This window comes from Geospiza fortis, unplaced genomic scaffold (assembly GCF_000277835.1).
Source record: "Geospiza fortis unplaced genomic scaffold, GeoFor_1.0 scaffold112, whole genome shotgun sequence".
In the NCBI taxonomy this organism is placed as follows: domain Eukaryota; kingdom Metazoa; phylum Chordata; class Aves; order Passeriformes; family Thraupidae; genus Geospiza; species Geospiza fortis.
In genome coordinates, this window is record NW_005054298.1 from 5,202,176 (window position 1) to 5,214,419 (window position 12,244).

Genomic DNA, 12,244 nt, shown 5'->3' on the forward strand with positions numbered 1-12,244 from the left:
GGACATTACCCCTTCAGCTCCAAGGGACTTTCTTAGAAGAACCCTCTAATGCAGACCTTTAAGGCAAGAAAAATTATTACCATGGTGGCGAGATTCTTGCCAAAGGCAGTGGAGGAGGTTTTCAATTTAGGTAGTTAATCCCACAGCTATCTAAATTATACCTGCATCATTTCTGGCTTTTTCTACAGGCAAGAATCAAGATCATTAAAGTCAGCCAGCCATCAACCTGGGAACACTCTATACTGTGGCAGTAACTATGCACAATTTCATCTAGAATATGCTAATTGGAGTGCCCAGAAGAAAATACAAAAAAATTGTTGCAGTATTAGAATAGAATAGTGACAAAAATCTGTGGGTAAAAGTGAAAATGTCGCATTATATTATTATATGCAAAACCCACGACCTGATCTATCTATTTTCCATTTTTTGCAAATAGCTTCTTTTAAAGATAAAACCTGAAATGTGAGCCAAGCATTGCAAAATGAACTTGATGGGGGAAAGAAGAGTCATGGCAGGAAGTCCCCACTTCTTTGTCAGTCTCTGCAGCAGGAGAGATTTGACAAACTGAGCTGTACTGCCAGTGACAATAGCACTGAAGCAAAGTGGTTTGTACAATGACTTTGTAATTTCAAATCAATAAGCACTTTCAAAATATTCTGCCTATCTTCTCATCCTTGTGGGGTTCTTGCAGACCACACCACCGACATCTAAGGCTCTGATTTCTGCTCTGAATAAGAACATACAGAGCATGCACACAGATAGCAGCAATTTAAGGTATATTCTCAATTCAGTCAGCAGAGCTACATAATAATAGGACTATTTGCTTCACTGCAGTTCAGGAATCAGACCTTCCACTTGCATCACACCAGAATCAGTACCTGAGATCTAACATTAATAAAAAGGCATGGTTACTATATGGTGATTTTCAATAATCAGTAAAATTCCATTAGAAGACCTTTATGGTCTAAAAGGATTTGTGGGCTTTTCCTTTCTTTTCTCTCTTCCTAAGTCTAAATGCAAAATAACATTTTTTACGTAAGGCATGTCAATTTCAAGATCTTCCTAAAAGAAAAAAAGACCTCTGAAATCTCTGGTAAAACATCATAGCTGCAGCATAACCCTAGAAAAAGTTTAACTTCCAGCACCGTACTAAATTTAGGGTGGAAAATGCTGAATGCCTGGGTATAGCTTGCCAACAAGAATGAGCCATGAATTTTGTCATTTAAAATAAAAAAAGTCTTCTATCTCAAGTTAATTATGCTATCATATGATGGCTTTCCTCTTCAGAAGGTTAGTCAAGCAAATCCTCTCTTCTACTTAAGTCCTATTAAGTACAGGGTAATACATAAGCACAAGCTATAATTCCTTATTTTACAGCACACAGTGCCAAGTCCATCACTTACACCATATTTCATTTTAATGGGGATTTCATGGCCTGTTAAAGAAAAAAAAGACGGAGAAAAAACCCCCAAAATCCAGACAAAAGCCAGATTTTTGGTAAATACACAATTGCAGTTTACAAGTTTGCTTCGGTCATGTGTGAACACATTCTTTGCATCCCAGTGTGTTTCTGTTGAGAGGCAAAGATCTTTGCTGCTGTTCATTACTCACAAGGTTTTACCTGCAATGATAAAACCCTTCTGACCCCAACATTCACACGCTGCACCAGCCTCACACTTCCACAGCTCCCATCAGCCGTGCCAGCGGCACACAGAGACTTCCCAAGCACAAACCCTGCCCTCCCCGCTCCTGTCCATCCCAAGAAGTTAAGAGACAGACATTTTTCTCAGCACAAGCTACAGACTTTCTCAGGCTTCTGGTCTCCCTTGTGGCCAGCTGCACTAAGGCTTCTTCAGAGCATTCCCACTATTGCTCTTCCACTGGGGTGGGTTACACACAAACAGAGCATGGATCTCTCCAGGCTAATCTGTCTGTACAGGGAACACTAATGCCCACCTTTATCACCTCTAATCATGTTGAAATATTAATGTCTCTGGGAGTACTACCAAGAGTGTCTGACATCTTTCCTCCTTCTTGCCAGCAACAGTAAACACTCCTAGGATTTGCCTTCCTCAAAAATATTCATGTTTTTTTCTCCACCATAGTCCACAGACAGAGGAGATGCTTCACATAATCACCAGCTCCCCACTCCCATCTTCCCATTCAGCCTTACCATGGATCTATATGCCAAACACCTCCATCAGCTTTCACTTGCTTCAATCAGGTAATAGCACAGTGAAGGCAATTCTATAAAACTTAAACAGTTCCATGAAACAATTTACATAAAACTGCTATCCAGAGCAGGAAAAAATGTAGCAATATGTGCATACAAGAGGAAATGAATGTGAAAGAACAGAAGGAACAGAGAAATGTAATTCTGTTCCATCTGAGTATTCCCTAGAGAAGCAGTCTTTCCTCTGTGCCCATGAACAGGAAGCCAGCTGATGCAGTCAGACTGGAAACACATCTACATCAAGGACTGCTGTCCAAAGCAACAACTGCCTGCAGAAATGGGCAAGTCACTGCTGGTTTCCACATAGAAGCCTGAGAATTCAATGCAGAGCTCTGAATTCCCCAGTGAATAATCCTGACAGTTCCAGTCAACTACTACTTGCTCTGGTTGTACCCTTTCTTCTTGGCCACTGGCAGTGGGAGTTCTAGGTTGAGAATAATCCCTCCCAATTTTTTCCTAAATGATCAGACCCTTTATGAAGAATTACATTTCTGCTCTTCTTGCTGCTCATTTGAGCTCAGCATGGAGGTGTGCTTAAGCTTGCTGGTAACAACTCTTAGCTGGCTCTCCTTAAACAGGAATCCAGAGGTGAACAAATCTTGGGTTTCCCATGAGCAGCTGAGATCAAGCTCAACCAGATACCAGCAATTCACACTTCTGAGTGTGATCATAAAGACAAGGGAGATGAAGAAGTGGAACCCTGGGGATGCCAATCTACACATCAGGATCTTCCAAAGCATGAAAAGCAAGCATTAACATACAAGTCAAGACTTAGGAGGTTTTCATCATTTGGAGATAAAACCCCAAACCCTAGTATCTCATGAGGATTCTTGTTAAAAAGTCTGGATAGATGTATTATGCTGTTAGCAAATTCATGTTGGATAATTCTTTGCTGAAGGGGAAAACTAAGCCAGACATTAGGGGTTACTCTTGCTGAAAAATAGTATTTGAGAAACCAAAAGAATTTTTACCCTTAATTAGGATTTATGTACTTTAAAATGCAAGCTCTGAAATCTCTTTTCCCAGCCAAAACTTAGAACTTACAGCCAAAAAGAGTTAGAAACACAGCTGTCAAGTTAGTACAAAACAACAGCAGTTAATAAACACACTTTTTTCTCCTAAACTTTGTGTGAGCCATTATATTAATTTATGTTCTACACACACCTAAGTGTTTTTGAATTCATGCACAGCTTATCTCCTTTTGACTGCTGTTATGAAAAGACATAATTATTAAACATTTATCTCATATGATGTTACATTAAAAGTCAATGCATTAACAAACTAAAAACATGAACATAGCACATTATAAACCTAAAAGCATGCAGTTGGTACAGATCATCCTGGGGAAAAAAAAAAGAAAAATATTGATAAAACACCCACCAACTGCAGATTTAAAAAAAAACTCTTTAAATACTGTTTGTGAGGTCCTGGGATATTTAAAATATAACTACCAAACTCCATCCTCATGTTTAGAAAGGAGCCATATGTTCCCTTCACAAATGATCTACAGCTTTGCACCAGACGTCGTTGGAGCACAGCAGGTGAACCTGAACTTGTGAACAATCCTCAGTTGTTTCAGTGCGAAGTCTGGCACGTCAGCATCCACCACGTGGCACATCTGAGCTAAGCCACCAACCCTGCCCTGGAAAAGAAGCTTCTCTCTTGTTGTTTGCTATGAGCACTGCACCTGCTAAAGCCCCAGGCCTCCAGCACCTAAATATGAGCTCACAGATGCAGCTCTTCATTGCCTCCTGCATTTCAAATCCACAGGTTTTATTTGTAATAGTGAAGGTTTACAACACCCACGTTGAGAATGATGTGGCTAAAAGCACAGTCTGTGGTAGGGAATTGATTTTTGTTTGCTTTCAAGTTGCTCTTTAATAAAACAGTAAAAATGAGCAATAGTAAGTGCTACATGCATATTTCCTCCTTTTCCTACGTTGCACATTCTTCAAATAATGTGCTTTGTAATGGGCTAAAAAAATTCTGCTTCAATTTTCCTCCATCAGACAGTTAGGAAGTCTAGAAATATTCCACTCTGAATAAGAGTTATAATTAGTCACTCAGCAGTGAGTGCTGTTTGATAGGTGCTCTGTTTGTCATAAGAGTTTTAAAATAGCAATATTGGTTAAAGCAAATGAAAAGGCTGCAATACAGCTGAAAATGCAAGCTGACACCAGCAACCTATCTACTCTGCTAAGGACCAGCTTGGTGTTCTTCTGAGAATAGAAATGTATTAAGAATTTAACACGACACTAAAAATGATGTACTTTGGAACCTTGAGGCTTAAACTCTGATTTTCAGCCTAGTGCATATTAAAGTATTTTTTGATGATATACAGCACAGATAATAGCTCAAGTCAAAAGTGTTCCCATCAGCAGATTTCATAAAATACAGAATCTCTCCAGTATTATAAGGTCAGAGTAATCACATCCGATCTATTCACCAATTTTATCTCTGTTCTCCTTCTGGTTTTGATCATTAAATATAAGTACTATTCTTACTTTAATTCCTGAAACTATTCTCTTGTTTTTATTTCAGTCCTGAAATCTGGTATCTGTGGTTAGACACAGACTGTAGTTAAGGCTGGTTTAGTTTGTGTAAGGTCTTCTTTCCCTTCTCCAACTAATTAACACATTCTCAATTCAATTCACATTTTTCATCTCCAGCTGGTAAGATTTCTTTAAAGAGAATTTGCAGTGTGAGCTGAAAGGACTAACAACATATTCAACCAAATGAGCTAAAGGTTTTGAGATTTTAAATGCAGAGCACAAAATGCTTTCTACCAACATTTTAGAGACTTCTGTAGCAAAGTGTTGGTATGAGTTAAAGAAAATTAACTTTTCTACCTCTAGTCCATCCTCACACAAGCTGTGCTGCTGGGTTCCATTAGCACTACTGAAATCAATGCAGTGTTAGAAGAATTCAAGTAGTAGTCAAGTGGTTAATCAAAATGCAGCCCTGGGGACCACTAAGAGCCCCTTCAGCATTATTAACACAGCTTTGCACTGCAGTGAAAAATATTCACCAGTGGTCTTCTGCACACACCACACTGTGCTGTGACAGCCAGGTTTGAGGGCACACAAAACTCCCCAGCTCCACACAACTGCCTTTGTAGGAGGGGGGAAAATCTTAATAAATACACATATACGATGTGGTAAAAGAATACAATGCATTAGGCACAATAAACACGAGTCAAAGCAAAACATCACCTTCAGGAAGCTGCTATCTTGACCATCAGAGCCAATGCAGTCCCACACCCTGCCACAACTGGTACACACTGGTGCCCCATGGGGACAGTCACTTTGTGCTCTGACCCCCCGTGCTGACTGAAGAAAAGCCTCCTCTAGTCCTCTCAAAACAGGAGGGCAGCTTTGGAATTCAAACCAACATGCAGTACATCTTAGCTTTTTTAATCTCTGCAAGTACAGGACTACGGTGGAACTGTGGCTGCAGACTGCTAAACCCAACGAGGCTGTGTAACAAAATTCATCAGAGAGCCATGGAAACAAATTCACTGGTCCTGAGGTTACCTGAGTCCTTCCCCCCTGACCTAAAAGGCTTCAGTGTGGCAGCCCCAAGGTTTCAGGAATAAGGACATGGAAATACCACGACAAAGGTCCTTCTCACCATAGTAACATTATAAAAAAAAGCCTTGTAGCATTGCCAAAGCTGACTTGTCAGCCTGCCTTGCTACATATTCACGAAGGATGCCAGATATCTGACAGGCATCCAAGCCATCATGTCTTAAATGACAAGTATACACTGAAGTCTGCATCTTAATGAGTGACTGGAAAGATGTTAAAACTGAAGTTGTTAGAAGGGAACTGAACAGCCAACACAGCAGAACAACTTAATGCACAAGGCAGCAAAGCTATGGGAGCTTTGAACAGACACACCAGCAATGTCCTCCCTCCCTGTGCAGTGTTCCATGCAGCAGCCTGAGCCTGGGCTGTCCTGAGGCTCTGCAAGGGTCCTCCCAGCACCAGCTGTGACCAAGGGGAAGGCTTCCTTCACTTGCTCATTTTTGTGGGATCAAAGACACACAATTAAAATCATTCAAAGCAGCACTTTTCAAGGCAAAAGAATGTTTTGTAAATAACCAGTCTGGCAGAGTTTTTAGTATAATTATTATATCTGGGGTGTTAGATAGTCAAGATCATCAAAAATTTAGCTCATCACTAAAGAAGCACAGAGAGAGCAATGATCACCTCTAAAGAAACCCATCCCACAACACAACACTAATCCCACTCCCATTGCTTGCCAAAAATATCACATGAAGAAAACAGAGGACTGATTCTCTGATCATGTTTGTGCAGATTTCCCTATCAGATGAACTATGATAGTGCAATTCTGTCCCACAAAAATCAAGGACTTCTTTTATCATTACCTTAGAAAAGCACAACTGTTAAAAACGAAATTGCCTAAACCAAACTGATCTTGTGCCTGTCACATGGAACCAAGGATGCAGCTACAACAGTAGCAGCCCTGTAGACAAGCTCTGCTTTAACTTTAAAGTGCCATGGTTTTGTATTTCCCCATTTCTGTTTAATCATCTCTACAACAGCAACTTTAAATCTACTTAGGGTATCATTTGTGGCAGTTCCTCAAAGCTTCCTGTTCTAAAGGCTGATGAAAATTCTTATCTCCTAGACACCCAAAGTTTAGATTAATACTTTTGTGTATATATGGGAATATATGACTTCCCACAGATGCAAAGAGGATGGCTATCAAATATCCCAGAAGCTTTTCAGATACTACTTGGATAAATAGAAAAAAGAGAGAGAAGGAAAGAGAGCTTTATTGCTTTTGAAACCAATCAGCCAAAGCTTTATAAGCATCTTTATATCATTGCATGATGTAGCTCCACTGGAAGCAGGACTCTTGCAGAAAAGTCTGCTAATGACATTGCACTGTTTCACTGACAAATAAGGCTATAAAACACAATTTACTGCAGAGTTTTAAGCAGCAACTCAAGAAGCCTTTAAAAAAGATTATCAAAATTATTAAACATTATGTTAATCAGATGCTTCACAAACACTATGGTTGTCCAGACAGAAAGATCAAAATTATTAACAATCGCTAACATGAATTTGTCTAAAGTCAGCATTAAAATATTACAACTGGTAAAGAGAGGAAGGGTAATCCTAACATGCTTGTTGTGATCACTGCACAGTGTAACAGCTGAATGTTACAAAGAAAACTATCATCTGTATTTGTACACATACCTCTTTCAACTCCAGTAAAATGACAAACTGTTGGGTAACAAAATGCCTTCACCACAATTTTCCCATTACCTCAATTGCTCTAACACAATTGAAAAGGGATGTTATTGAAATATTACAGACAAAACCAACATTGGTATTATCACAATGCCCTCACCTAGCTTATTTTCTGAACAATTCCTTCCCAACAGAGAAGCTACTTATATTACAATTATGCTGGAATCATATGGCTTCCAGATTGTGCTGACAGGAAACTGCCAGGAAGGAAGAAGTAGAGACAAGTTTTTCATTTCCATTTGGCTGCCTCTGATCTGAGTAATTGCCACTGATTGCTTCAAACGGATGAAGAGCAGGCACTTAACACAGGGACTAGGTTCAAACTCTACTCTAACCCTAGGTACTATCCAGTCCAGAGGTACCTGAGCAATGACATCATCCAGTCATCAGTACAATATATTAACTGAACCTTAAGGAGTTCTTACCTAAAGGTTTTTCCTGTTGCTGCTGTTTAATGGTTGCTTCAGACATTTTCAACTCAGGGTACCAAGAGTCCAAGGTAAAAAATTTGTGGCTCTGATGAGAGGAATTGTGTTCTTTGCCACACAGCAAGCCTCAGGCAGTACAAAGTAATGCAAACACTGCAAATGGAAAACTCTTACCAGGCTCCTTCAATGCTGCTCCTGAATACCAAAACTGTGAATTTAGCCCACTCCAAGAATAATAAACAACATTCAAATCACCCTAAGAACTGATGAAAGATGTTTTCTTTTCAGGTAAGAACAATGAACCTTTGCCTATAAATTTTAAAGCAACAACATGAGTATACATGTTCCAATTATCTGCAAATCTAAGGAAATAACTCTCTTTTGTCCAGCTACGAAAACATACAGGGATGTCTTTCATTTTATATATATATATATGTATATATGGCCCAGAAACTCTGACAGTGCTGTACTTGTTCACTTTCCATCTCAGTGGAAGTTTTTCCAAGATCTGGTGCTGGATGCCTTGTGGCAGGAAGGTGGCACAGCCGGTCAGCACCCTGCAGGAGCTGCACTCTTCAGGTACTTGTTCCTGATCTGCCTTTGAATCTACCAAGGCAAAGCAGATTGGGGAGGGAAAGGTCTGTCTGATCAAGAGACAACATGACTTTAGCACCCTGGTACAGATAAATGCAGTTAGGACTGAGCAGCTGAGAGCAACTCTGCTGCCACACTGTCATCAGGCAATCACTTGCAAATCTGCTTTCCTACACTTGTTCCAGTGGCATTTCCTTACCAAAGGCAGCATTTGCTTCTCTATTTTGAGAATTTCAGCAAGTAACACCTTCTCAACAGAAATATTTATTTTTGCAGGAAACCCAAGGACAGACAAGACATAGGAGCACAGTTATCAACTTATTTACCAAGTTGCCTTAACTCTTCTGCTCTGTTCTCTTTTGGGACTGCAAAGATCATTGGACTTAGACTTTCCTATGAGTCAGGTCTGTGAGTATCTCTTTCAGCTTGGTGGCAGAACAAAACAGTCCATTCATTGAAAACAAAATGAATGACTTCAAATGTCATCTCAAAACATGTTTTTATTTTAGCTGAATGTACCAGGTAGGTGATCTCTCTGTGTCAAATCCTAAGAGCCATTAAACACTGTAGGGGAAGACTTTTAAATCATGACCAACAAATATAATAAACGTTTTCTTTCAGTTAATAATCAGTAAAGTGCATATGGTGGAATGGCAGAGCAGATTGATACCAACCTATATAGTTAGGCTTTGAGAGAAAAGATCTCCCCAGTTTCATAATTCTAAAATGCAACCATTTAAAGCATGAAACATCTACTATAAATGGGTGAACTATTCTCTTGAGAAGAGCTTTTGATTTTCTAATGTGTTCAAATTACCATAGAAAAAAGATCTTTCACTAAGCTTGGGCTTCAGTTTGTCATTGATAAAGGCTAGACTTTGAATTTTTTTTCTAAGACATTCCAAATATCTAACACTGAAAAATCATGTTATGCTCAAGAGAGAAAAGGTTCAGATGAAACAGCTCATAAATAATTTTAGTAATTGCCATACACACCTGCTACATTAAGCTTTTCAGCTGCTCCTAAGCTGGGAGCAGAAGTGGTGGTATTGTTGGTCGAGTTTGCTCCTGTTCCATTAAGTACAAGATTCTCCACCTTGGATTCCAACTTCCCAATGCGCTGCAAGATATTATCCAACAGGACAGCCAGTGTCTTTTTCAAATCTGTAAATGAAAATGAAAAGTTAAACTACTTAATAATGCAGTGTACACTTGTCAGACAGAATCAAACAATAGATACAAGAATCAGAGTGGAGATATATATATATATATATATAGATAGACACATATACATACATATATGTATACACACACACACACACTTCCTCAGTGCAAATCTTTGCCATTAGCAGCTCTATGCACTCATGTTACCCACTTTGTTCAGCCTCAGATCCAAGTTTCCTTAGCCATGGAACTTGTCAGCCTGTATATTTTATGAAGCACAGCACTACTCGTAGATATCCACATTCAAGGTGAAATGTGAGCCTTTACAGGAACAGAAAAATGCTTGCTTTGCAATGGCTCAAGTAATAAGAAGCTGCTTAAACAATAATGAGGCTAAACCTAAATCCATATTCAAACACTATCAGAGGAACAGTCTGTTGATACTCAGTCACCTGGGAACAAAAATCCCCTTCCCAAAAAGGACAGCTTTAAGCCAGTACAAAAACCTTCTCCTGCATCTCTTCCACATAACCAGCTTCTGCACTGGCAAATTAAAAATAGATGATAATTTCTAAAAAAAAGTTAAGTTCAACCTTTCTGCTGTATTCACACAACCCCAAAAATCACATTTCCTTCCTTCAGTCTGCTAGTGATTGTCTCTGTTTGGTCTGACACAGGGCTTCCTTGGCATGGAAGGCAATGAACACTAACAGGAATTTGCATATCAAATGACAACACGGAAAGAGTTCTCTTTTTTCCCTTATTTTTTTCATTTCCTCTTTTTTTCCTCTTTTTTTCCTTAGTTTTAAATTTTTTCTTATTTTCTTATTTTTTTCCTTGGCATTAATTTTGTTCAGATTCCTTGAAGGAACACAAGACACTTTGGCAAGAACTGAGGGCAAGAGGAGAAAACTATCAGACAAAACTGTATAATTATAATGGCAACAAGCCAAAGAAGATGAAACTATTGTCCTTTGTTCATTTACCCTTGTAATGATTAAAGAATTTGGTACAAGGAATTTACATTATTTTTCCATTTAATTACATAATTGCATGTGTTGTGGTATAATGTATTTTCTGTTTTACACAGCTTTAGAATCAAATAACATTTTGATCTATAATAGAAAACTTTTCCATACATCTGAAGAGATTCCACTGTCTCTATAGTAGTTTTAGTTTTGACACATTCATTCCATGATTTTTTTTTATTTTTCCCATGACTATCTCAATTCTTGCGCAAATGAGAGACTAAATAAGAAAATGCTACTACTTTAGTAAGCTTATAATTGTTTTCTCCAAACAAAAGGAGAATCATATTTATTCCATGGTGCCATAAAGAAAGCCTTTCTCATCATAACTGTGTTTTCCTTTGTCCTGTAAAGACCAGAAGGTGGAATCTGAAGCATTAGTCCACACATCTGGACTATTTTAAAAGGGGTCCAGAAGTTATTTAATGACATAGGGTGCAGAAGAAAAGGAAACTCTGGACTTAAGAGTAGAGAAGAAAAAAATCAAGGAAAAAAAGTAGAAAAATAACTCAGGAAACACTGAGGAAGAAACGTAGCCCACATAAAAGTACACACTGATCATAAAGACAAAAGAGGTTCAAAATTATTATTTTTTAATTCTGATTCCAACACACTGATATGAGAGACAACTTGTCAGAACAAAAAGGGAAGTGGAGGCTACTTTGAGAAGGAGAGGGCAGAAGCACAGATTGACAGAATTTTTGCAAAAGAACTCTTTACTGCTATAAAGAAAAATCTAATATTCACTGTGTGTATCTGAACTATAACTTCTAAAAGGAAAATATTTGAGCCACCTACCCGACAGGTGAATACACAGCAGAAAGAAAAAGTGAGAAAGTAAACAAGCTGTGCAACCACAATTAAGGGATGACTGAAAACCTTTCAGGTGGGTAACAGCAGCCAAATCCAGCAAACATTTAATTTATTCTTGAACATGGAAATCACGACTGTGCTCATTTAAAGCAATCAGAGGATAACATTAAGAAATATAAAAAGGCTAAATAAGCAAGAGCATTAATTTTCACAGAATATTGAAGAAGCCTCTAGCAATTATTATTAACATCAGTTATTAATGTGTTTATTTGTGAAGAGCTAACCTGATTATTTGCTAGCAGCAAGTCATTTGGTATGCCAAACAGGACAAATTAACTTATTAAGTAATTACCTTACCCAGTTTCATAAACTGTTATATAATATGGTGTTATTCACTCACTCTAGTGCTTTTTCCTGAAATATTTTAAATAACTGCATTACCATTCTTTTCCATCTTTCCAAACTACTTTGTTGAAAACACCTGGCTAAACTTAAAATTTAAGTCTTTAATCTTAAAAATCTTGTCAGCCATGGACTTGAAATTGCTACACAAACCTTGGCTTTCTTTTCACAGAAGTGTCACAAAGTTATTTCACCCGCTTCCAAATGCAGTTTAACTTCTCCTTGGGAACTTGACCAGTGTTTGGAGGCAAGTCAACTTATTCCCCAGCAGGATTTGGAACAGGAAATTAATGCCACAGG

General features: G+C 38.4%; 1 protein-coding gene across 2 annotated transcripts in view; it reads right to left on the reverse strand.

Moving 5' to 3' along the window:
- The window catches only part of MGAT5 (alpha-1,6-mannosylglycoprotein 6-beta-N-acetylglucosaminyltransferase), a 100,054-nt gene that overhangs the window by 55,135 nt on the left and 32,675 nt on the right, over window positions 1–12,244 (reverse strand). For both annotated transcript variants that reach the window (XM_005415741.2, XM_031056804.1), the window contains one exon: window positions 9,534–9,701. In XM_005415741.2, coding sequence (XP_005415798.1) covers window positions 9,534–9,701 — 168 coding nt within the window. The remainder of the gene's footprint in view (window positions 1–9,533; window positions 9,702–12,244) is intronic.